This window comes from Arvicola amphibius, chromosome 1 (genome assembly GCF_903992535.2).
Source record: "Arvicola amphibius chromosome 1, mArvAmp1.2, whole genome shotgun sequence".
Lineage (NCBI taxonomy): Eukaryota > Metazoa > Chordata > Mammalia > Rodentia > Cricetidae > Arvicola > Arvicola amphibius.
Genome location: NC_052047.1, coordinates 10,259,543 through 10,287,306, shown reverse-complemented (window position 1 = coordinate 10,287,306; position 27,764 = coordinate 10,259,543). Strand labels below are relative to the sequence as shown.

The 27,764-nt window shown below is 40.3% G+C and overlaps 1 protein-coding gene across 3 annotated transcripts in view; it reads right to left on the bottom strand.

Annotated features, from left to right (window-relative positions):
- Nucleotides 1-27,764, bottom strand: part of Antxr2 (ANTXR cell adhesion molecule 2) — a 119,029-nt gene that overhangs the window by 44,858 nt on the left and 46,407 nt on the right. For all 3 annotated transcript variants that reach the window (XM_038331500.1, XM_038331507.1, XM_038331516.1), the window contains exons 11-16: nucleotides 25,214-25,292; nucleotides 19,620-19,715; nucleotides 8,624-8,665; nucleotides 7,712-7,807; nucleotides 3,330-3,494; nucleotides 3,020-3,100 (exon numbers count right to left, since the gene is read on the bottom strand). In XM_038331500.1, the coding sequence (XP_038187428.1) occupies nucleotides 3,020-3,100; nucleotides 3,330-3,494; nucleotides 7,712-7,807; nucleotides 8,624-8,665; nucleotides 19,620-19,715; nucleotides 25,214-25,292 (559 nt within the window). The remainder of the gene's footprint in view (nucleotides 1-3,019; nucleotides 3,101-3,329; nucleotides 3,495-7,711; nucleotides 7,808-8,623; nucleotides 8,666-19,619; nucleotides 19,716-25,213; nucleotides 25,293-27,764) is intronic.

Below are 27,764 nucleotides of genomic sequence, written 5' to 3'. Positions count from 1 at the left end.
CATCATTTATAAATTACCTTGTTATTGAGGGGAAAATACACACACACACACACAAAACACTGCTTTGAAAACCAAACAAACTCCTGCTGCGGACTCAGGCCTGTTTGATGGAGACCCTTCAAAAGAGTTCAGGGCGTAATGGAGGTTGTTTGTGCAAAGACTTCGATCTGTACCTGCTGTCCCCTGTCACTCCCTGGAAACTTGGCGGCAGATGTTGCAGCGGTAAGTTGTCTCTGAAGTGGCTCTCTGTCCTGTCCCCCCACCGCCGTGGAGTCAAACTGCATTAGATCTCCTATTTGTGCCTCCGGCAAGTTTGGGAGCGCAGCTGTGTCCACCCTGCTCCTACCTTTGGAGTTTCAGGCCTCCAGGCAGCGCGCGCAAGACCAAAACGGTCCTGCCGCTCTCAACTACCTCGGCTGACAATCGGGCCGCCGCGGCCGCCAGCAGATGTCGGGACAACCTGCTAGCGCGCACCTGGCCGCCAAATCCGCGACTCCCAGGACCTGCCGCCCGCATCAAAGCCCGCGCTCGCCTGCAGCAGAGCGCTGGGAGCCCGCCCGCCCCCGCGGCCTCTTTGATAAGGCTCGCACCGACTTGAGCCTCCGCATCAAGGACTTCAGGGTGCACAGAGCTCAGCCCGGCAGCCCCGCGGCCTCTGCGCCCCAGCACAGCTTCGGCTCCAAATGCGCCAGGAAGGACTCGCTGCCCCACCTGCGGGACTCACTGGCAACTTCAGTTCTGTGGTCGCGGGTTTGTTTATTAGACTGAGCTCTCTGGAGGCAGAATCTGCGGGAAAATGTTCCTACATAAATGACAAGGCTGTTTTCCAAAGCACAAAACAAGCTGCTGGGTAGGCAGGGGTTGTGTTCCTTGGAGCCATTAGTCAGGCCCTGTGAACAATTGTGCTTTATTAGCTGTCATGCCGCTTAAAGTCAGCCTCCTCCTCCACCCTCAGAGGATGTGACTGTCTGGTATCCAGACCTGGGGGGAGGGAGGGAGGGGGGAGGAGTATTATTTATGCCCTGACAATGTAAATGAACACCCCCATCTAAATTTTGGCGTTTGGGAGCCTTCATAATGCCTAAAATGAGCAAGTTATTTTACAATCACACCCTGACACTTCTGTACCAATACGAATACTTCATAAAGAGCACACAGCAAAGTAAATGTTCTGTCTGCATATATGAATGCATACCAAAAAAAAAAAAAAGGTGATGGCCACAGGAGACACAGAAAAATCAACTTACTAATGAAACTAATTTACATGTTGATAAATTTCAGAAATTTTTTAGAGGAATTGGCCTTAATATCAAATAACATTTATTTCAATGAGTTGCTTGATATTATAGACAAACTATTTCAATAGGAATTTAACATGCTTCTCTGTTCTGACAACACACTATTTAGCAGACTTTCTAATATTTAATGCAATACTTTACTGGAAAAGTAGATCTTTAGAGCAAGCTGATAATTGGATGTAAATGGAGATCTTGTACACATAAATACAGTTCATATTTATATGAAGCATATATTCATAATTTATAGTTTAATGGTTAATCTGGTTTAACCAAGTATTGGTGAATTTTAGGGGAGTAAATCTTGCAAATATCCAAACTTCTTCACAATATTTAAAACAGCATATGAGGTTTTAGGAAGAGAACTGGAATCTCCCGCCCCATCAATGCCTCACTATTCACTCAATATTAATCCTTAATAAGACGGAAATTATTAAACAGATGAAAAAGCACACTCAGATGAGGCTTGAAAATAATGGTAAGCAAAATGCAGTGTGAAGTCTGGTGTTCCAGAGGAAGAAGAGTTACACGAAGCTCCAGAAACAGAACTCAAGCCCACACCTGAACTTAAACGAGACACAAATTTCCATCAAAAAGAAGTTTCTATGGAGAATATGCCAGCGCCCTGGTAATAGAACAGTCTGCTTCTGAGAACACAGCTCTCTCTGCCAGTGGTCCTATCAGACAGCACTGACATCACGTTAGGAAGTTCAACAATATTTCTCAAGTTGTCTATCCTACGTGTTTGAACTCAGATATTCCTGAAATGTTCCTAAGTGCTAGACGTAAAAATTTTAAATTTTAAATTCTTCTAAATTCTTAAACATCAAGCTAAAACCACCTAATACTAAATACACCTTATCTTGGCTTCACGACACAAATACTAATTTCACTGATTGCTTTGTAGTTTCAAAGAGTAGCGTGCCAGCCCTAAGTGAAGCCAAAGTCCTCTGAAGCCAATGCGCACAGTGTTCACTCCTTCAGAAGAGAGGAAGGGCCGTGCTCACACCAGGAAAGCAGCCTAGCATCATGAATAGCACCGTGTCTCTCAACCAAACCCACCGCTGTTGAATATGAGGAGTCTTTGAACAATTTCTCTAAAATTGCTACACACAGAAATGAAGCAAATTATTAGAAAAATAGTAAAAACAATAATTCCAAACATATTTCCGAAGCAAGAGCTTCAAATGGACTCCCTTGGGAAGGACAATGCATGCATACAACACATCTGTAAGTATGTGGATCTAAATACCACCACCTCAGACTTCTTCGGTGCTTCAGGCTTTAAGGACGCCCTGACATATTTCAGAGACTAGCCTGTGACAATGACTGAAGGCAGGTGACATGTTAATACCGAAGACAGCGGTTCTGAGGTTATTTTCCCTAGATCTCAATGCTACTTAATGCGAGAAGAAAGACTTCAGATGCTAATTCCCAGTCTGTTTCTTCCAAAACAAAGAAACTCAGAACACTTGTCTTCAAAGTCAATGGGCATGCTTATGGTGTTAATTAATTATCTGGAAAGGCACTGGTATGCAATTGGGTTGAAAATGCATTGTGAAAACAAAATTTAACAGCCACCCCATGTAACAAAAACATGCACTGGTCAGTATCAATTCCATCCTGCATGGCAACAGGAAGTTTTCAATTATTTTCATTAATTTTTCCCTACTTTCATCGTCTGTGCACCCCCCCCCCCCATCAAAAGATCCCCATACACAAACCTCATCTCCTTCCTGGGGTCTCATCAAGGACACCCGGTCATATTGCTTCAGGATCAAAGCCCAGAGTGCATCCAGACGACCCTAAAGAGATATTAGATTTGTGAAATTGGGTAGATTCGTTTCATTAATCAATTAAGCAAGTTAGTCTATACAAAAACCTGGAAGCTCTTATGCTATAAAGCTGCTGCTAGAGCCGAAAATGAGGATCTGTTATTGGAGCTGCCTTGGTCTTCCTCGTGGGACAGGTGAGGCAGTAAAAGCTACGTCCCTGTTAGGTTTAAGCTATGTCACCTGAGATGCAGGCACGTACCTTAATTGGCGTGTACCATTTTGTCTGAGGGGCCTGGTGTGTGGATTTGGGTCGAGGCGGTCTTGGTGGGACGGGTGTCTCTTCTTCGGGGATCATCACCACAGCATTTTTCGCCTTCTCTAGCCTTGCACCTTCCTCAGTCGATCCTTTATCGCCCCAGCGGACCTTGAAGATGAAGGAGACACAGCTGTCAGACTCAGAAGGTCCCAGAGGAGCAAGCACCTAGCGGGCCCCCAGGCCAGCGTATGAAGATGAATGGGTATATTGACTTCCTGTTCCTTTTCTTCTGAGTGTTTTTTAATGTTTATTTATTCATTATGTATACAATATTCTGTCTGTGTGTATGTCTGCAGGCCAGAAGAGGGCACCAGACCTCATTACAGATGGTTGTGAGCCACCATATGGTTGCTGGGAATTGAACTCAGGACCTTTGGAAGAGCAGGCAGTGCTCTTAACCACTGAGCCATCTCTCCAGCCCCTTCTTCTGAGTTTTAATGGGTTCCCAACCACTCATGATTTGCTTGTGTGTATGTGAGGGTGTGTATGTATGCATGTTCATGTGTGTTTGAGTTCATATATGTGTGGATTCCAGAGGTCAGCTTCAGATGTTATTCCTCTGGGGCCCTCCATTGTGTGTTTTGAGACAAGGTCACTCACGGGGACAGGGAGCCAGTCCATTAGAATAGGCTGGCTGTGCAGGACAGTGCAGGGATCTTTCTCATCATTCTTTATTATATTAATATCATGACCCAAATACAATATAAGCATTTGTAAAATATGATGTCACTTAAATCTGGTGTAATGGTTTCTCCATCATTTCAAATAGACAATTTGTGGTATATATAGATAATGCAAGACTATGCAGTTCAATTCTACATTCAGATATATAAGATGATAATGGTAGCATTTATTTAGTGTATTCCTGTGCATTCAATCCATACAAAAATGCAAAGAAGCTGATATTATGTGTTTCCCTTCCAGATGACAGAACTACGGCACAGGTTAAAAAAATGTTCCCAAAGTCACAAAAAGGAGTACCCAGGCAGGGTATGGATTTGGACATAAGCAAAAAGAGAAGAGTGAATAAGGTTTACACAATTCTGAATTGTATAAATTTATCTCACATATAAGGAACTAATCTTTTTAAATTTTTCACATTTGACTGATTCAGAAAGTATGAATTTCCATTGACAACCTTTCACTTTCCAAAACAGCTTTCTGTCTTTAGTTCTTTTGCTCATCTGAATATAGCCATGTGATAAGCAAATTCTTAACTGAGAGGCAGGAATTGGAAAGGGTTCTGGTTTGAGGGGGAAAAAAAGCACAGACCATTAGTGAGTCCCACTAATTTTAGATAATTTCATTCTCTGGGAACTGCTGATAGTGACTCAAACCATGAGGTTTTTGTTTTCTTTACTTTTCAGTAAACAGAAATTAAGAGCCAAGTTGTATCCTGACAATATCTGAATAGGAAGTGGTCTCTGCAGAAGGACTTTACCCAAACAGGATCAGGGGAGAATCTCAAAACATTGCCCTAGAGGACAGAGATAAATAAGCAGCGTGCATGGAGAAAAGCTAAGACCAGTCCAGGATGTGCTACAACACAGCATTACGTCATCTCAGTGAAAGAAAAAGTTTAAAGTCACTGACCTGAATGTTTCGCAGGAAGATAGATGGTTACTTTTCATGGAAAGAACTATGCAAGCTTGATAAAGCCACATAGTTTTACACACACACACACACACACACACACACACACACACCTTTTTACCACAATTTTAGAATGGTTTTCAATTTCAAGTGGACCCTGCTGAGTCATTAAAGTATATCTGTATATTTCAATGTGATCAGTGACTAGAATGTTCTTTGTGGGGCTGTTAAATTTGTTTGGAAGGAAGAAAGAAAAAAAGAGAGAAAGAATTACCTTTTTTGTTTTTTTCAGATCGCAGTCTTGGCCTAGATAAGCTAACACTTAGAATGAAACCTTTAGACAAAGCTAATTGAATTTAAAACTCTAAAACCAGTACACATTTCTTGCAGTGGACACATCTAAATTTTAGGAAACAAAGCAAAACAGAAGAGACAGATAGTTTAGTAAACTCATGGATGCTACAACTCAGAGAAGTAATTCAGAATAGAGCAGTAAGTAGATACAATTTAGATCCATTCAGAAAGGGTAGGTTTTTAACACAAATAGCTCCTTCGCCTTCACAGCTGAAACCACGGAGATCATCATAATTAGACTCAAATCTCATTGGAACCATTCTCAGATTTTAAAAAAGTGAAAGACGGTTGAACTGGAGTTCTGATCCAGCATGGCACTCCCGGGCTTTGATGATTACACACATGGCCTGCAGTCATGGAGGCCTAAGAAGATTAATAAGTTTGCTGTCTTTGTTTTGTGAAATAACTTCTGGGTTATCATCAACCTTTACCAAACACAAATCTCAGTTAATCTCAAGGACTAAGACTAGAAGACACCCTGTAGAAGTTTCCTGTAACTCTACAAAGGAATGCAATGTGTGTACGTGTGTGTGTGTGTGTGTGTGTGTATGTGTGTGTGTAAATTTTAACGTTTTAACTTGACCACAGTGAGAGGCCCTAAGAGGAAAGAAGAAAGCACAAAAAATAGATTGCTAAAGAAAGTCTTACCAGAGTTTTCTTACTATGGGGAAACAACAGATAACTACAAGCGTCAGAGCTGAATGCCTCCAATCCCACTTGGCATTCATTATCAACAATGAGTTTCATAATTTCTAGAGCATATTTGGATAACTAAGAGTCCATATAATAAAGGAGCAATTTCAGAATTTTTAAAAGTCTGTTTCACGAGAAATTGGCAGGAATACCCGTGTGAAGTTATTAGGAATTGTGGTGGATCTGATGTGATAGCAGCTGTTATAAAAAGCTCTGCTCCAGCTTTCTGCAAACTCCACTAGAGGACAGTTTAAATACATATTCAAATTAAAAGAGATTTGCAAAATCCTGGGAAAAGGAAGTATCCATTGTGACTCTATCTAACTTCAGCTCTGAAGGTTTGTTCTCCAGCTCTGATGACCTCAGAACTTCTGTAATTCATTGACTCTCCGCAGCTCAAGCACTGTGCAGGTCTGAAGAGGCATGCTCATAAAAGCATTATGGATGATTTTCCCGATCATCCCATTCTAATTCTCCATAGAGACATTTTAATGATGCTTAATTCTCAGCTCAGCTTTACTGTGTATCTTTATATACTGGATTTCTTCTTTATAAATATGCTTTCTTTGCCATTTTAAAATCCATTATCATCCCATTTGCCATCATATCCATAGAGTATTCTAGCAATGTGGTCAAAAGTTTTCAAGATTAATGGACACAGACTCAATGGACGTTGAGTCATTCTTTTTCAAAAATTTTCCTCTAGGAAGGGCAGGAGGTGCAAGTTTACATGCTGGATTTTGAGAACTCTTGAAGTTTGAACTGCAGGCTTCTGGGAACATACATGTGCTTTGTTGAGCATAGAGAAATCATTGCAGTTTGGATATGGAATGCCCTCTAGGTACTAAAGTCTTGGTGTGGCTCTTTTGGAAGTTGACAGCAACTGTATGGGGTGGCACCCAGAAGCAGGTCTAAGAGTTAGACCTTTGCAGATTGCACATCTAGGGGGTGACAGCAAGATGTACTTTGTCTTGTTTTGCTCCCACCTGCCCATGGTAAGCAGCATGACACAGACCCCAAACCAAGAAGGCTTACAAACCACAGGTTAACTCCCTAAGCCAAAATAAAATTCTGGTTTTGTAAGTTGGTTTATCTGACTGATATATAAAATCTTATTTCTTTTTAGCCAGGATCCTTTCATGAGTTCATGTTGCTTTTTTTCCTTAGACTAGTGGATTAACAAAAACTAGTTCAACATAATAAATGATATGTATTATTAATTAGAATAGTTGGTGAGTACTAAGTAAAAACTGTTGAAAATTTAAAATGTGCCTCTTCTATATTTGTGATAAAGTCATATCCTGTTGAATATTTCAAAAATTATACATCAAATAATAAGTAACTCTTGGGCCTTTTCAAAGAAGAACATTGTTGCAACTATGAGAGATTGGCATTCTTAAAGCTGATGCTCCATGGGATAATTTCTTCCAAAACAGTGGGGAAACCCAAACCTATTTTTTTCCTTAGTGTTCAGAAATCCTCTCAATGCGTCCTTTGACTGAAGGAGCCTGCTGTTCTGCAGCTCTGACATGGCTAGGGTGATTCCACAGAGAAGAAATCTGCCCAGAGAAAACCCAATGCTGACTAATGAAGGGTGAGATTAAAAGAAGCACTGTGTCGGTGGCACAGTAGCCCTATAAGTACACATTTTAGCTTAGCACTCTCTATTTCTTTAGGGGACTAACCTCCATTCTTTTAATTCCTCCAACTCCTCGACCACCATAATAGGAAGCGTCCACAGTTGGCCATTTCTTGTTGGGCAAAGGCTCTTCTTCCTCTTCCTATGGAGATACAGATACAGTTTTTAAAAGTGGATTTAGTCAATTTCTGAAAATGTCCATTTGTCAGAGCTTCATCATACTGAGATGTTTTAAATAATTCCATTGTTATGGGGAAATGTAAAAATAATATTTGGGGTATATGGGGGCATTTATAATGACATACATCAATTTCAAGTGCAGTTCTACAAGAGATTAAGACACCTCCCCTTCACCAAATTCTCCTCCATCCCACCTAGGCCAAAAGAAGTTGCTTATTTTAACTGTGAGTATTGTGTATCTAAACTAAGTACGTTCATCAATTTAAACTGGAAAAGATTATTCAACTTATGGTAACACTTCAACAATTACTTCATATGTCAATATATATGTAATTTTGAAGGGTGAAATTTACGTTAAAGAAGCTTTAAGAATGAATGCATACTACTAGTATATTCCTTATTTTATGTTGCTAGTATGATGCTAGCTGACAGAGTAATAAAATAGCAAATTATCACTTTGAAGAAAGTAATGGCATCTTTGAACTTCCAGCTTGGATATTTTAACAATTTTAGATAAGTGTCATCGGAACTATTAATATATCTTTATTTATAAAATATATTTCATCTCTATGGACTTTTGATCCTGAAGCCAGTCTACCACGGAAGGGCTCATTCCCCCTACTCCATGAAAGAAATCATAAGATTAAAAAGTAGCAGTAGGTTTTCAAAAGTAAACAGTACTTAGCTATCATATAAATACAATTGGTATAATTTCAAAATGATATTTACAAATGAAAATAAAAACAACTGCTTTTCACTTTATTAGGCAATCACTTACCTCCTTTGGTGCAGAAGGTGGTGGGGGAGGATCCTTGATAACCTGTGCCAAAATAAAACACAATAAAATGTAGAAAGTTCCATAACATAAGAGAAAGTAAGAAAGTAAAAAAAAAAAAAAACAGTGACTACTCTGGCAACTCCAGAGATGATGGATTAAGATTTAAAACAAAACCATAGTCAAATGAAGCTAACTTAAGGTTAAAAATTGTGTATCCCCTGTATTAAAAGGAACACTCTGTGTCTTGAATACCCAATGAAACCACTGTTACCAGCATTTCATTCAGTAAGATCAAAGCCAGCCCCACTGTTTTTCCCAATGTTCTTTTCTAGTAGTTCGCTCTTACCAGATGCAGACTACAAATGCTGGCACAACCTACAATGTCTCTTTTTTCTAAATAATTCTCCAATCCTTTCAGGCATTTTTCTCTTCCCCCCTCTCCCTCCCCTGCCATGAATCTCTGTCTTCCCAAAGCAGATGACAATTCCTCTTCCCCAGCATTCACAGAGTTCTTTGCTTTCATTTTATCTTAACTTTAAAAAACTCTCCTTGCCAGTGTCAATACATGTCTCACAAGTTCACTGCGGTCGCTCTGTGTTCCCACTATTTACAGAGAGGGACTGGTATAAAACCTAATTTCCAGTTTGACAGGCAGGAGAGAAAGGGGGAAGTTGGGAGGAGAGAAATATGGAAGGGCTGGGAAGTGGAAAGAAAGCGAGGAGGAAAAGGGAAGGAAGCAAGAAGGAAAGCAGGAGGGAGAGAGGAAAAGAGAATAACCACAGAAAGAAGAAAGATTTGCAAGGTTCACGCAAACAAAACTTCAATGTTCTAAAAATTCCCTACTTTTAGTGGTTCCAATCGTGTCTAGACCACAGCAATAGAGAAATTCACTGTTTCATAAAGCATCATTTGATTGGCAAGGAACTCATCATTTCAAAGATTTTTCCCAGTATAAAGCCAAAGCTTCTCTCTCTAATGGTTTCCAGTCTTTAGCCGTGATCCTGGAGCCTGGAAAACATAAGTTTGTGCACACAAACACACATGCACACACACACACACACACACACACACACACACACTTTTTCTTCCTAATGAAGATAAATTCCTTGTTTTGGAGGCTCCAATAATTACTATGTTTCTATTGAGGTCATATTTGTGAGCTAAAGATTAACCCACTTTTTAATAAACTGGTTATGAGTTATCTGGGTTATTATTTTAGTTGTTTATTTGTTCAATTTTTTTAGTATATATTCAGTAGTCAATATCCTAACTATAGTTTACTTAACCCAAAATAATATTTTTAAATATACTTCAGCAATTAAACTCAATGGTGTTTGGGCAAAGCAGTTGGGACCTCATGATTCCCTGACTCTTCTTGGCATTTCAATTGATGGGCTTCAGAAAAGAACGAACAAGGTTGGTAGCAGATAATGGTGAGCATGGTAAGGGAAAACTGGAGGGGAAGAATCGGTGTGGTAGATTTGATCAGACCGTATCATACAAATGTATGAAATGCTCAGAAAATAAAAGCCCAAAAAGGAAAATATTAACACTAATATACATGCTATTGATAGTCTATCATTACATTTTTCACCAGTGGTTACATTTAATCCTTGTGGTAAAAATTAAACAACTAGCTTCTCTCAGTATCTTTAGAGAGCCTATATTTTAACTTGGGTAATTGGGTCAATATTCTTCTAATAGAAGCTTAATCAACCATTCCCCCCATCAAAATGGACTCAAAGTTCCAAAGCACACAGTCCAAATCAAGAAATTGTTGAATTTTATTTTACAGACTTTGGAATTCATGTCTCTTTTATATCTTGCAAGTGTTCTTTAGAGTGTTCTCACTAGAGAAAGATCATAATACACTCTTCTATTTTGCTGAGTCTAAAATATCTGAGATCACTTTCATTTTGTAACAAAAATTTCACATTTACTCTTCAAACATGTACATCTTGCACAGATAAATGAAAAAAATATATAAATAGAATCTCTAGCATTCTCCCCTCATAGCTCCTCCTTTTTAGTTCATAATGACCATCTATGTGTGTGCTAATAGAGGAAAATTAAATTTCAGCTTAAGATTCTTCTGTAAGGAGGCAGAAAGGGGCTCAGGAGTTAAGAGCAGTTACTGCTCCTGCAGAAACCCCAGCTGCATTTGCCAGAACCTGCATGGTAGCTTACAACCACCGGTAACTCTGGTTCCAGGGGAGCCAATGCCCTCTATTGACCCCTGTGGACTCCTGTATGCATGTGGTATATAAACAAACACTTAGGCACACACACACATGCACACACACATAAAATAAATAAATACATGTTTAAAATCTTTATGCAGTCACTTCTATCAAACTCACACAGGACAAGGAGTACCTTCGCATGTTTTCATTTTACTGAAAAGCCTTTACTTAACATAATCTATAACGCAGAGACATCAAGCCTCTTTGGGTCCATCTACATGACCAAGCTATTCTGTTGTCATTGCCTGATGTCGCAGTGTGGTGGAACATCAGTTTCTACACAGCTCTGCCTCAACGTTCTCTCTACATCTGTCTAGATCCAACAAGATCAATGATCCCCCTACTTCCTTCAGATATATGAACCATCAGTATTGTAGGTTATGATCATGCTCTAAGTAAGCAAAATGCTGATAAAAATGGGAAAATGATGCAGCGAGAATTCCATGATGTAAAAGTGTTGCTAATTTCAGTGGAAATAGTTATCAGCTTTCTCTGCCAACCAATGTATCCGGAGAATTAGTGAACTTGACAGCAATTGGCAAAACATAAGAGCATCCCAGTTTTCTATATCTGGGAAATAAATTGGATTAATTTTTGGTCCTCTCTAACATGAAAAGCCTAATAATATAATAAAATTTCATGTTATAATCTATCCCATAGGTTTTTTTATTTCTATGATTTTTCACAGTTCCATATGGGCATATGTGTGCCTGTGCCTTGTATTTATAATGCTCCAGAAAAGAACATTTTAGAGGTAATGTTTCAATTAATACGAAACTAATTATGTGCATGACCTATTATAAATTTATATAGATTTCGGAGTCTGGAGGTATACATGGTTAACAATAAAAATAAATCCTTCATGTTCTGCCTCAATCAAATGCCAGGCTACTGAATTAAGAGACATAACAATCATCACAACAGTGACAGGAACCCCCCAGGAGAGGACCCAGAACTGGGCTTGGACCGTCCTTCTCTGGTGTTGCCATATGGTACACACTGTGGCCTCTTTTATTTTCATTTCCTTGTAAGACTGCTATGTTGATGTTCATTTGAAGCACGGAAGAAAGAATTCCAACAACCTCTAACCACAACACTTCACCAAGTGCATACAATGGCAGAATTAAAATCAGATTTAAAATTCAAACCCATCACTTAGAACATTTACTTCCAAACCCTGAGTTCAATTCCATTACATTGGAGACTTTAAAATAAATGTTGAACTGCCAACGGAAAGTCTGTGAAAGGTCAGTTGTTTGCCAAGCAATTGTTTTGTTGGGGTGGATGGGGGAATGGAATCATAGGTGATAGAAAACGAGAAAGCATGTAGAGTGAAGTATGTATGTTGGGATGGGGCTTATACCATTTCAGAGAAGCATTGCACATCCACTGTTATGTCCAGCGTCACTCACTTAGAAATTTCAGGACAGGAAATAAACTGGTCTTCCTCTTATATACAAAAATATTACTATACACATTGCCATGTGGTCTCATAAGTAACAAAAAGAAAAGAATGTGATACTACCTGTGCCTAAAACCAGAAAAAGGTGGGAGTCTATGTGGAAGCGGCATGCCTGCACGCCTGCATGCCAGTAAAATCAGTTTGGGGGGAGAAGGGAACTTAGTGGTGTCCAAGTGCATTAAAAATAACAGTCATGAGAATCTTGTTCTTATGTTAAATAGTGAAAGAGCACATTCACTCCAGAGAAGGGTGTATTCATGTGCACCATATTTCATGAGAATTTGCAGGTTTTCAAAGGCATAATATTGCCTAGTTGCCAGGACTTTTTCCACTTGGCCTCCTTCAGCTCTGTATTGAAAATTCTGGAAAACACTTTCACCACTTTATAGACCATATGGAGAGTTTGAGTCTTCTCCAATTTTTTTTTCCGTTTGTTATTATCATCATCGGGGTGGGAGGGAGAATTACATCTCATCGGCTTAGCTGCTAGAACCAAGATTTCAGTTTGGAGGAGAGCCGATTTCTTAAAAATTAAAAAAAAAATGAGGAGAAAAGAAAGTTAGCTGCTTCAAACAGTCCTTTTGATCTTCTCATTAACACGTTTCAAATGCTCCAGTGATGTGGGCATTCTTTGCATTAGAAAATGTCAGCAGTGGAGCCTGCAGCCAGCTCGATGCAATCATATGTTCTGATAGTCAGGAAAAAAGTGGAAGAACTGTCAACATTGCACCTCTTTGGATCGCACACACATACAAAAAAAGGATACAGTATAATGACTGTCGATAGTAGTATTTTAGACGTAATTTTTACCAGTAGCTAAAAGAAAAACGTCTAACGACCACAAGCCCACAGACAGTGGGGGAAACGCTCTGTTTACGGAAAGTTTTAAAATCCATGTAGGTCTTCCTTTCATTTTCTCTTTTCTCCTTGACAAACGCATGGATCAAGGGCAGCGCCTTTCTTCTGGAGTTCAAAGCCCTAAGTTCTCTTAGATTTGTACTCGCAAAATCCTTCTCCGAATTCCACAACTGGACACAGAAAATAGAGCCCAGTTATCTTGTTCTTTCCTTCCCTTTCCTTCCCTTCTTAGCCAGTTCAACCATGTTCAGGGATTCTTATCTTGAACAAATAAGCAAAAAGCCAGAAATGTGTGCGATAAATACAAGGTCACATGGGACAAACGAAGAACAGTATAACGCTGTATCCTGACAGGAGCTAAAGACATTGCTGTCATAGGTCAGGACAAACCTGGTGCCCTGAGTCCTAAATGATGGTGGAAATTATCACCATGGAAGCAATACATCCGAGCATCTATCATACTGTATTTCAACGAGGCAACCAAACATAAATCATTTTAATTAATGGTGCAAGGAAGGCATATTAAAATTTAAATTACTTCTGTTTTATTGGGCATTCCCCCCCAAAATCGGGCCTCTCTGAAATTAATTCAATAAAGGTACCAGGAGCCCTCCTCAACAATAAAAATCAAGTGCAGCATAGAAGCGTTATTACTATGTAAAGGGAACAGCACAGCTGTTGCTGGCTAAGAATGTTCGACAGAGCTCTGGTTGGAAGCATCACCATGAACCTTACCTTATGAGCAAACCGGGCTTTTAAAAAAAAAAAAAGGCAACTTTGAAGTTGCTTTGTAATTTAAGTTTCACAACATCTTTCTGTAACGTGCAAAATGCACTAAAGACACAACGCACTTGGCTGTGCCTCCCTGAGGATGGAGACTTTGGCTAAGGACACTGGAGCAGCATGAGCGCTCATCGGTCCCAGCGTAATTAACAGTGTTTGCAGCTGTGTAGCCCACTCATGGCCAGCAATCCAGAAATCCTCTGTTTGCCACCTCGTGAGCCTTACGTCTGTAATTGTGGAGAGTGTCTGGCTACCCCAAACAAGGCGATTCTGTGGCTGTCATTTCTACTGTCCCATTTAGTCAAACAAATCTCCTACGGACACAGTGTCTCCTCTAAGCTAAACAATAATGAAAACAACCAGGTTTTCTGGTATCTTATTCATAACTCAACACATAAGAAGCTTTCTTTAACACTTTGTGTCTTCCTTCTTTTAATCAAAGGCAAAAGAGAAAGAGATGGCTGTGTCCTTGTTGAGAAAGAGCAGTTGCTCTGAAGGACATAAGGACTCTCAACGGGCAGCATCAGCCTTAAACAGGAGGCAGGGGATGATTTCCCACCAGAAAAACCGTCCCCTGGCAGAGCAGTTCTTAAACACGGCACAATCAACAGATATCTAATAGTAGGGCCTGTCCATTCAGCTTCTTGTAAGAGCTCTCTTAGTAAAGGTACTGCCGGATTGCGCCCTCCAGGTTATCTTTGCTTCTGCTTCTGATTCTGTGCAAAAGCCAGGCACACAGAACACAATTTGCAGGGTTTTCAGTGATAGTCACCTTCCTCTTTCATCCCTCTGAAGCGTTCCTTACAATGAATGGCAGAAGAGGAAATAAAAAAGTGAACAATCACAATAATACTGTCTTGAGTGGCCAGCCTACAACAGGCACTTTCGACCTGACTTTGGTATCCTATGCCTTACTTTAACAGCCTGGTGCATCTACAGAACCTGTCTCATATTAACCTATGCAAAATTCAAATGCATGGGATTTTGAGTACATGAACAATATTGAAACTAAATTATATTTATAAATATATTACATTTAAAATCTGAGTATACTTCAGATTTTATTACAATTAAAAATTTTGATTCTGAGAACCACAGCCATACATTAGGCAGACTTTGGAGAATCCTACGGAAGAGGGGGAGCCAGAGGGCTCAAGGACATCATAAGAAAACCCACAGAATCAACTAACCTGGGCTCACAGGGGTTCACAGAGACTGAACTGCCAACCATGGAGCCTACATGGCATTGACTTAGGTTTCTGCACATATATTGCAGTTGTATAACTTGGTCTTCTCGTGGGTTTCCTAAGAGTAGAGGTAGGGGCTGTCTCTGGCTCTGTTACCTGCTTTTGGGACCCTTTCCTCCTAATGGATTGCCTTTTCCAACTTTAACAAGAGAGGAAATGCCTAGTCTTCCAGCAACTTGATATACCATGGCTGGCTGGAGAGATACCCATGGGAGAGCTGCCCTTTTCTGAAGAGAAAGGAGGAGGAATGGATATGGGGTGAGAGGAAAGGGAGGTTGGGGGGTGGAGGACTGAGAAGAGAGGAGGGAGGGAAACTATGATTGACCTGGGAAATAATTACTTTATCTATTTACTAATTAAAAAAAGGAACTGTGATTCTTTGGGACTACAAAATGTGTCTTTTCTATTTTGTATGCATTTATAAGGGACACTTTTCAGGGAAAATGAAAGAACCAGGCACCCTGGGTAACAAATCCCCTTGAGCACAATGTTTCCACAGACAGCGGAACTTCTGTTTACAATGAGCAACAGCCCACTCTGTTTTAAAGCTGATTGTGGGAGACACAGACAGCATGTCTCTCAGGGTTGGAGATGAGGTAGTTCAGGAAGATGCCCCAGTAAACATCTGTATGTTATTCGTTTCTTTGTTTACATCACTGGGAAGATTTTCAACAAGTAACACAATGCCTGCCTGTTTTCACAAACTTTCTGAGCTATACTAGAGGATAGATTTTAAAGAAATAATCATGCTAAATGCTCGCTTAGGTATATTTTTACTCACTCATCACCAAAAGAAGTACTACTTCACACTGTGCATTTTCACCAGGATCAGTATAAATTAGTGTAGCAGTGACGCTCCTGGCTTTCATTTGTTCCTTGAGTCCTGGGATGAGGCTGGTACAGCTCACCGGGCACATCCTAGTTTCACAGAGGCAGTATGTAGCTAACCATCCTGGGGCCTACTGTTCTCTGCAGGGAAAACACCAGGCCCGAGCTTTCAGGAGGGCCAACAGCTGCACACCTGCATTTGAATGAAGCCATGCTGGACACTTCTTGCAAAGAGTAGCAACCTGGGGAACCTGTCAAATGATGTGAGCAATACACGTGCCTAGCATATTTCTAAGAATTATAACCTCATTCTGTTTTCATCTCTCTCTGAGACAGTAAGCCAGTCCCGTTCAGTACATGTACGCAATACAAACCAAAACCTGGTAATTCTATTTTATTCAATTTTATTACACTTATCTATTCATTTTTGTATCATAAGAATAAGGAGGTCAGAGAACAACCTTTGGGAGACAGTTGTGTCTTTCCACACTGTGAGTTACTGATATTGAACCCAGATCATCAGGCTTGGAGGCAAGTGCCTTCACCCCTGAGCCATCTCTCATGCCTTCTCAAAATCAATAACCCTGACCAGTCATTTTCAACTTGGGAATATTAGAATGAGTCTATAAATATAATTATTTTCTTATTGTTGCAACAACAAAAAAAATTCTTCAAAACCCTGTGACTCAAAACAAAGAGACTTGTTTTTATTCACGTCTGAAGTCAGGAGTCTGAATTAGGTCTCATGAGGTTAAGGGTCTACTGTTGGCCAACTGCTTCCTTCTGCAGGCCGTGGTGGGATCACTCCCTGCCTTCCCAGCATCTCCCCACACCAGCATCCCTTGTCTTAAGATCTGCACCATTCCGGTCTGTCTCCATTGCACCACCTTCTCCCTTCCTGTGGTCCAGTTTCCCTCCTAGGAATTATGGTTATGTGTAGATCCCTAAACTATTCAAGACGATCTGTCATTCAATTCTCAAAGACCCTCGAATCTCTCCACTTCCCATTCTTGGGTGAACACAAACTTTCTAGAAGTCATAGGAGACCCTTCTGCATGAGGGTCTTCCACACTAGGTCTCAGCTCAGCACTTTTTAAAGCACACCACAAAGTAAATACACACACACACACACACACACACACCCCTGAAAGGTCCTTCATTAATTACATATCTTCTTTATGTTTGAAAACATACACTCAGTCAAGCTCCTCTGAAAAATGTTCTTTATGTATGGCTATTGGGTACTGAGAGACCTTTGTCTACACTTCTAGTTCACATTTCCTTGTTTCTATATTGACATACGAAATTCCATATCATATTGTAAGCATGTATGAGTCTCCAGTTCCTAATACAGTAACTGCCACCTTCTACGTGATCAAAATGTATCTGCCAAAGGGTAAACAAAGGGCTTTGACTATGCCTTACCCCAGCTTTTGAACCTCCTCTAGAACACACTTGTTACAGTTCACTTCCACCTAGGTGTGATTCCAGTTCACATTCAGGGCTTGCTGCTCTCCATTCTGTGCTTCTAAGAATAAAGCAAAAGTGGCTGCCTCCGTCAAACAAACTACAGAACTAATGAGCGATCGATCGTGCTTATTTTGAAGCTAGGGACTCTTTGTGAAATCCTATAATAACTAGAGGGACTTCCCAATGCCTTGCATAAACATAATTCCATGGTTTATTATCTGCAAAGCCTCAGGTTAGAATGGACCTGCTCTTACTAGCTAGGCCCTCCTCTTTAATATCCAAGATTATATTCTACATTTCAGAAAACATAACAACTGCCTATAAAGGGCCATTTCATTTTTTTTCATGTGTCTTTAAGGGAGCAAGCACACACTTTGACACTTTTGCACCCTGTGACCAAGAGTAAATGAAATTATAAACTAATGAAGGGAGAAAATCTGCCACCGTAAAACTTAAATTAAAAATGCAAGGAGCACAAATCACATTAGGGCACCTTTTTGCTTTTTAATTTGAGACTCGAGAATGCCATCCACCTCCCCCCATATCCCTATCTAAGATAATCAAGATTATACCAGGAAACTGTTTGAGCGTAAGCTGCTGTGGCAGGAGCTTGATAACTTGAGCAGACACAGGGAGAGTGTCATCTCTAAGGCTGTCCTAGTTAATGCTGTGCTTCCTCTGTGGGCCAGCTACCCCGAGATAAAGGATGGGGAGGCTAGCTCATGGCAGCAGACTGCAGAGCCTCTCATAAGGAATGGAGATGGAAAACAGAGCCAGGCCTGATATCCTGGGAAGCTGAAATCAGGTAACAAAGGGGAAGGAAGGGGCCAGTCTACTGTCATGTTAAACACTCCCAGGAGATGGAGAAAGTGTTGCTTCCATGAGCAACACTCTCAACACAAGTAATGGGAACACACTGAAAGCTTTTTTCTGGGATAATCTTTTCTATAAACTCTAGATAAAAGGGGATTAAATGAAATATGCTAATGTATATAAGTTATGCACTATCACGTAGGAGGCTGAATAATACCTCTATAAAGATGTCTGTGACTTAATGTTGGTACTGTGAATAAAGTCCTTTACATGGTAAAGAGATTTTGGAGGTGTGATGATTAACAACCCTGAGACGGAGGATGATCCTGTAGTATCCAAATGGGTCCAACTGGGATATATAGGTCTGTAACACTGGCAGCCTTCCCCACTTGGATTCTGTCACAGAAATAAGTACAGATGAATGATCAAGGAGATACAACACAGTGGTACTGGCTCTGGGGATGGATAAAAGAGGTCACATGGCAAGAAATAAGGGTGGCCTCTTCAAACTGGAAATGACAGACACTGGCCCTGAGCTTTAGAAAGGTGTGCATCCCATATCCTCCCCTGGCCCAGGTGAACCCAGTGAAGCCCATGTAGAGGCTGTGATAAAGTAATCATTAGATTAAAATGTGTGGAGCTTTTACAAGTCAAGCAGGTGGTAACTCGGGAGCTCAGCAACAGGGAACCCCACCCCACCACACTCTCTCTCTGGCTTCCTTCAAACAGGAAGACAACATGAACTGAAGCTGCTCGTCTGTCTCTAAAGTAAGTGTTTGACTGACAGCCTCACTTCTGCACTGGACTTAGCGCTAAAATATGTTCCAACTGGGAGGTAAAAAGAAAAGAAAAGAAAAAAAAAGACAAAAAAAAAAAAAAAAAAAAAAAAAAAAAAAAAACCTCAGGCCAACAGATCCTTAAAGAAATGCACTCCAAGCACTTTTGAAAGAGCTGCCAAAGCCCACAGCTCTCATGACACCAGCAGAACCCGGCATCCATGTAGCCAAACTTTTCTTGAACTTGAGTGAGAATAAGTTCCATCCCAACGGTCCCCCAACCTCTCAACACGTCGTCCCACAAACCTGAGTTCTGAAGTGCCTCTGATGTGAGTTTTATGCTCGAGGGCGGCATACGTGTTTTCTAGAATTTACTGTATGTAAAATAATTGAAATCCACGTTGCTAATTAAAGCTGTGCTGCTGCTGGGCCACATGGCATCCGTCCACACGCCGGGCCTTACTTTGTGTCTTACTGCTTGAGAACATGAACAAGAGCAGAGTTGAAAGTTCTTACCACTTTACAGCAAAGAGGCCAAAACCACCACATCAAGGCGATACCCAAGAGCAGCAACAACACCAAGATCACTATGATGGCTGCGATCCCATTAGACTGTGGAAGGAAAAATAAACAAAAAAAAAAAGAGTAAGTTTAAGGTCAAATACCACATGCTATTTATTCTTTTAAGGAAGCACACACTAGGCAGGGAAAAAATGAGCACAAAAGGCAAACTTATGTTAGATTCCTTTAAGTTTTACAAATTCCTTTTTATTTCACTTAATGTATACATGCTATGTTAAGATGGTCAATAATGCAACGTCTTCCAATGTGCTACAGACGGATTAAAATCGGTCTTAAAAGAATGTGAAAACCACAACTTTTGAGGATTAAACAAATGTTGCCTTGGGGACTTTTGTGCTTAGGCAACAATTATGTTGGTTCAAGCTCAATTTCTTCCAGGCAGAATATCCCCAGGTTTTTTGACAATACAACAGCAATTACTTTACATACTTGGAGGGTGAAGAAGAGACAAAACACGGGTCAGTAAGAAAAACACAACGGCTGTTTCTATGTATGCCTAGATGGAAATGCAGCCTAATGAGTCCTTACTTCCTGTGACTACTGGTCATGATTCACATGTGACTCAGGCAAGACCTTCACTGTCCGACTGCACAGCTCCTCCATCCTTTAGGCACCTTCTCTGGGCTCTGCGTGCAACCTTCCCTGTAATGACCTCTGGTCCATCCTTAGCCTCAGGCTAAGTCCTTGCAGTAGGAACCCTGCCTAGGGTTTCATTGCTACAAAGTGGACTGGATGACAAATTTAGACAGAATTTCTGTAGATTTTAATTGTAGCCTTTTTACAATGGAATTAATTATGAGCTTTGGGAACTTTAATTCCATTTTTCTATCATAATGTATGTCTCCTGGGAAATCAAAGGCCATTTCCAATCAGCTTACCACTTGACACTTTTTGCTTAATGTTTACAAACTATGTACCAAGAAAATGAACTCGAAATCAGTAAGACTCCACATGGCACACATAACAAAAGGAACATAGACACTTTCACTTTTTCAGTGAGTTTAGAGGAAACTAGTGCCTCTGCCAAAGCCCAGCTACTCTGGATTCCCAGGGAAACTGTTTCAGTTGGTTGTCTTTGGAGGTTTTCTTTGTTTTTAAAGAGAAAAAGCTCAGAGAAGAAAAATAAAGAGAAAAAAATACTTTATAGACATTTATAGATGAACACCTAAATACCATCTTCTTAAAGCTGTCAGAAGACAATCAGAGTGTAGATCAGGAAAATACAGGAAGCTCTTCCTCCTTCCTCATAAGCTGTACATGCAGAAACGAATCATGCCACCCCCATAGGTACAGTTACAGTTAAGTACAAAATCAGGCAAACAGGAATAACCAGGAAAAGCATGTCCCAGAAGTATACTGGGAAACGATAGCATACACCCAGAGAAACAAAAGACACTGTGGTGTCTTGTTGAGATAATCCCCACTCCCACCTAGGCCCAGTGTCACAGAGAGCTCTGTGAGCATCTAATTCCCCATTAGCATTTACACCGTTTCCACAAAAGAGGAAATGCAACCAGAGGCCCGGAATCTGCTAGAACTGAGTGGCTAGTTTGCTATTTCTATGCATGTGCACTGAACAAGAAACTCACAGACCTGTTCCGGGTATTGGAATATTACATAGATGGGCACTTAAAATCCTTCATATTTCCCCTCAAAATTAAGTGCCTCTATCAGTAACAGTGACAAAATTCCCGCAAGGGAAATAGATGGTTAGTGTGATGGTCCTGGCGTCATAACTGATCCCAAAGACTGTTCAAAACTTCAAACTAGAGAACCCATGTTCTGGAGAAGTCTGAAGCTCACTCTCCTTGTTTCAGGCAAGCATGATGGAAGCAGGGTCAGAGGAAGCAAGGATTTAAAGCTATCCGACCTTGCTCTGTCTGTCTGTCTGTCCTCATCACAGAGCTAGCAGACACTAGCTCAGTTCATTGTATAGGAATCCCAGCTTTCCTGTTTCCTTTGCTGTTTTCGGAGCACAGAGCGGTCAGTGAGGAAAAGGAAATCATTTCATTGTTCACATAACTTCCTAAACAGAGTAAGGAGAAGCCAAGCATGGAAACCACAGTCCTAGGAACAGACAGCATGGTGCAGACCTAGCAGCCAGATGAGCAAGAGGATGAAGCCAGGTCTAGTTACTCCTAGATCTGAGTCCTGATCACAAAACCAAAAGTTTCTCACTTTTCCTCAGACACGCTCTCCTTAAGCAGACCTCCAGCTGAAAACTCCTCGTAAATATTCAACACGAATGCCATTTCTCTTGACTTCAATATATAAGACAGAAATCTAAAAATATTCTTCCATTCATATAAACTGTACTTGATAAGCCACTACTGTATACTGGACTATATGGGTGCCAAGGCCACACATCAGCCACGTCCTCATGTGGCCCATGGGTGACAGAGAGGAAGCTTGACCAGATACTGACAAAAGTGAGGAACGAGGAAGGAAACCCAACAGAAGCTTGACAGATCTGGCAGGCAGTCCTTGAGAAAGGTAAAAAGGGGGAGGTCTGTAGGCAAAATGAACAGCCTTTCAAAGGAGAGAAGCCACTGCAGCTGGAGCGTAGAGTCACCCACATAGAAGCGGACTCGAGAACCCAAAGGCGGGCCTCTGAGAAGCTGAGTTCAGGTCCAGCAAAAATGACGTGGAATTTGTGTTGCTGATGACTCCCTAAATCACCTTGCTAAACACTAAGGCTTGCATAGTCAGGGGCTGCCATAGCACGGCTGCCACTGAGGGACCATTGCCCCCTGTCCTTTAACAGGGAGCTCCTCATATTCCACCTGAAAGCTATTCCTCCTTCTGGCTCCTCAAGGATAAAAGAAAAGGAACTATTTGAAATATTCTATCTAATCTCTTTCTTTCTCTCACAAATAACAGTCAAACTCGTTAGGCAGATTGAGGCCCTAGCTTTAAAGTATATTGAATTTTAACCTCTTCTTAATCATCTGCATCACTGCCACCCCAAAGGGACTACTTCCTTTCCATGCTTCTTAGATTACAGAAATGCTAACAGGATTGGGTGTCATGATTTCTGGTTTTGTCCATTTTCACACAGTGGGCCAGAGGGTGCCTGTTAAGCATTAGGTGGACGCCACTGTTCAAACCTCTTCCTCTAACTGGGAAGAAAATCTCAGGTCAGCTCACGCAGTTTCAACCACCCGGCACCCTGTCCACCACTGAGTCTCCTGCACCAAGACCCCAATTTTCCCGGCCTGTCTCCACTCTCTTTAGGAATTGTCCCAGCTCAGGCTCTGCCCTGTGCCACCCATCTACACAGAACCTTCTTATCACACATGGTCTTGAGAAGTCACTCCCTCATCTCCCAGGCTTTGACTCAGACATCACCTCAGTGAGAATCATCTTGACCCCTATTTAGGGTTTAATATTTCCACGTCCAACTGATGCCCACATCTGGCATGCCCGATATTCTTTTTTTTTTTTTAACATATTCTTCTTCAACAACCTCCAGTAACATAACTGTGCTGAGAACTCACCTGGCTCAGAAATGGCTTTACCGATCTGTAAGCACCAGGTGAGTCATCTGGCCTTAGAGTCCCTAGAAGAGGAGCTAGTGCTCAGTGATAAGACAGAAACAAAGACCTGTCTTCCTGCCTACCAGGAAGAAAGATTTCTTAAGTGGCAGGGAGGGACAAAGAAGAGGAAGAAGCAGTCCCTCGCCTTGGGGGAAAGGAGAGCTTGAGCAAGCAGGATAGTCAAGATGGGGGAAGGACAGAGAGGGAGAGAAAGGAAATTGCTGTCTGATGGATGGAGCCATTATGGGGCTAGGAAGAAACCTGACACTAGAGAAATCCCCAGGAATCAACAAAAAAGACCCCAGCTAAGGCCCTAAGCAATTGTGGAGAGGGTGCCTGAACTGGCCTTGCCCTGTAGTCAGATTGATGACATCTTAAATGTCATCATAGAACCTTCATCCAGCAACTGATAGAAGCAGATGCAGAGATACACAATAGAGCACTGGGCTGAGCTTGAAAAGTCCAATTGAAGAGAGGGAAGAGAGATAATACAGGCATAGGGGTCAAGACCATGATAGGGATACCCACTGACACAGCTCACCTGAGGTAATGGGGGCCCACTGACTCTTGCCTGACAGCAGAAGAGCCAGCATGGAACCAAACTAGTCCCTCTGCATGTGGGTAACAGTTGTATGACTGGGGCAAATTATGGGGCCACTAAGAGTGGATCCAGGATTTATTCCTACTGCTTGTACTGGCTTTTTGGAGCCCATTCTCTTTAGATGGATACCTTACTCAGCCTGGAGTCCTGCCTTAGGGCAATGTGCTAGACTTTGGTGACTTCCCAGACTCTCTGAGGAGTGAATGGTGGGGGGAGAGGGGTGGAGGGACCCGGAGGAGGGAAAGAGTGGGAATTGGAATTGATAAATAAAATGAGAAGAAATGGTTTTATAAAACATTAATTAATGATTAATTAAAAAAGAAGGGGAAGAAGGATGTAGAAAGTGACATTTCAGGGAGCTAAACCCTAAGCAAACTAACTACACAACACAAATATTTGTAACCTCCATCAGCCACATCCCGAGAGACCGGAAAACCAAAAATTACAACATCCGCAAAGCCTATTAGTTGCAAAAAAACCCAAAAACCTTATTTACAAAACAGAAAGAAATGTTAATTGAAATTATCCAGAGAGTTCAAAGGGCTGAAAAGCCCATGTGAATGCTTATTTTTCCCTAAAACAATATCATACAGTGAAAAACAGATATTTCTTCAGAGGCAGTATTTTGTGTCTCCTGGATTAATAGATAAAACTACATTAAAAACCATGATATGAGACAATATTAAGCTTGCTATTTTGGTCTTTTAGAGAAGAAAAAGAGAGGGTTTCTTGGTTTTTCTTTATTTGCTTGTGTGTATGTGTGTGTGTCTATTCATATAAAATAATAGCCATGTAGGAAATCTATTTTAGAGCATCCTGTTTTCATGTTCAACAGTCTAATATCAAAAACTTTCTGTCAATATACAAAATTAACTACAGCAAAAGAAAAACCTGTCTCTAAAGTACTGTATTTTAGGCGATGCAAATAAGCCTCAACTGAAATTCAGTTTTAAAGGCAGCTGTTACCGAACCCTCAGAAGCAGATTTCTCCCTCACATCATAAAGCACACACAGCATCTCTGTGGACAAAATGATGATGTCACCTATTAAGGCACACTAATAATTTCAAAACCTGATCAGCCTCCTAGATACTAAATTCTAATCTTCATAATAAAAAATAATTTCCATATTTAATCTCCTAAAAAGAATGCATCATTTCTATTCTCTTACCTTTTGTTGAAAAATATTGAAATCTAATGTATAGCACTTAGAAATCCTTTTTTTAAAAAAATATCAAAACAGAAAAACTTAAATTCTATGCAAATGTGTCCTTGTCGTGTGGTTGCTCTTGGTTCGTGCCTTCCATTAACAGTAGAGGAACTCCCCTGGTATTATGTCATGTCTTCTAAAGGCAATACACGTCTTCTAAAGGCAATTAGCTTTGTACTCACACATTCCGTAGCTGTGACTGTTAAGGATCTTGAGATGGCAGACTTCCCATCATTAAAGCTGATGGAAACTTCGAGAGTTCTACAAAAAGAGTGAAGAAGCAATCACTAAAAGTCAACTAGGTGCTGTTGACTACTAATCATTACCACAGCTCTTTAAAGCAATCAGTACAATTCTCACAGTTTCGCAGCTGGCGTCCAGGAAACTAAATGCTAATTGCTTTAGTAAAAAGTATTGAATCTTGGTTTCTACCTGATTATGAACCCTTCCCATCACACCACTGAAGTCATGGTGCCTTCCCTCAACATGGTAACTTGGCTCAGATCCACACTGGGATAGGACCACCCAGAAAGACAATTCCGCTAACGTCAAGCTAAGATCTTATTCATAACAATATTCTTATTAAGACTATTCCTTATAGCATGCCCACTTCAAGAAAAGAAAAACTCTTTAAAAGAAGAAAAAAGTTTAGTTAAAACCAGAAAAGAGGGAACTTTTGAATTTAACTGAATTTTTTGCACTATTTCAAAATAGAATGCCAAATGGCCTATTTTGTTTTAAGTTAAACCAAAGTCCTTATTCTGCAGAACTTGGTGTTTCGTTTTGTCTTCATGACTAAGCATAACAGAATCCAAAACAGGCTTTCCTAATTCCTAGTTCTCGTACGTGGATGTGTGCAGTCATATGACAGGGCAGACATAGTTCTATTTAGGGAGAAGGTAATTTTTATTTATACTAATATATTCTTGTCAGGGTAATCTCATTCCTTCCACTTTAAGAAGTCAGTAGCAACAGGGTGGAGTTTTTTGTGATTCAGCACTTTAGAAAACAGCAGAAACATTTACATTTTTAGTGCTTACTGAAGTGAAATAAAAACCACAACATAAAAATTGAAAATGAACACATCTTCCTACAGAAGAAACATGTGCTGAGAACTTAGTTACACAAAATGACTGTGTATGCACAAGCCACATTCTAGTATAACATGACCAGTGGTGAGTTAAATAGAAACAAGTCTACACAGATATGAAAACCTACCAGAAGACCAATGTATGGTCTTTGCGCATACATTGGTAGTAAGATCCAGACAGTACAGTCTGTAAATTCAGTTCTTCCTAATAGCCAGAAACATTAACTCATCCACTTAATTCTCACAGTAGGCCACTGGCACTACTTCCATTCTGCAAGTCAAGAAACTGAAGTTTCCAAAGGTACCCCACCAGAAGGTAGGACCGGACCAGTCTGACTCTGTGATCCAGAACCTTCACCTCGCTAGCATACCCTCTTAGTCTTCCACATGTATTTTTGAGACTTATATTTAAATTTATCTCATACACATTAGGCAAGAATTACTTATCCATTGTTCAATAATCGTATTTTTGTGGTTAACTACAGCGCATTTTTCTAAAACAAGATATTTATTCTTGAATATATATTTTTGAATATTTATAATTTTTGGAAAAGAATTTCAAAAGTGTTGCAAACATGAAAAACACAGTTGCTTCTGCTTTTGAATTCTGTTGTTCCTTTAGAGAGAGACCTTAAATTCCTGGCATGGTATGGCATTGTGATGAACCCAATGACTGCCCCACGCACAAATGTAGCTAAAGGCCATCCTCCAGCCTAATGTCAATACTTGGAGCATTGTTTGTCCTAAGACTGCAGTGTATATAGTAATTGTTTTCGGTCACATTTTATGTCCTTTCTCTTAATTCCAATACATTGCTTACTCCTTTCCCTATGTAACTCCTACTTCTGGTTAGAATGCTTCTAATAATGGAGTACAGATTCTCGTTCATGAGATCTAATGATGGGCTGAAACATATTAAATAAATACTGTGTTTACTTAATTCCAGACAGAAATAGAGGGCAATCGGACAGTTCATCTTTATTTGCTAAAATGTGAACACAACTCTCAAAAGCACACATATTTGGGCAACCTAAAGTCATTCTTGGACATATGTCAATCTAGTACTAATATTCCATTCCCTGGCCTGCAAAACTATGAAAGTGATACCTATGCCAGAGTTGTTCCAGGAAGGACACTTCACAAACACATAGATGTCCCTCTTAATGTGTAAAACTCAGGAGCTATATGAAGTTTTGTTATAGCCAATGATTTATTAGAAGGACTTCAGGAATATCACAGTTTTTACAATCTTATAACAACCATTCTAAAAAACACTGGTATACAGAATATAGAATATATAACCAGAATTAGGCTTGCATGCAAGATATTTGCCTAAAGAATTACTATTCTACTGACACAAAAATATAGGCAGATAAATTGTTCAAAATTTCCTAATTCATGTAGACTTGTGTAAAGAAAGTTTGCAGTCCTATTTCCTGTTATAATATATCTTATTAAACCCAACATTGTAGCTTTGCTGAGCTGTATTTGTATATCTACACACATACATGGATATATTAAAATCATACTTTAAATTGTTTGATCCATGTTTGCTAATATCAATCACTCATTCTTTTACTAGTTTAAACAACAAAAACCTTTAAATTGACTAAGATATCACTAATAATTGCTATAGAAGAAGC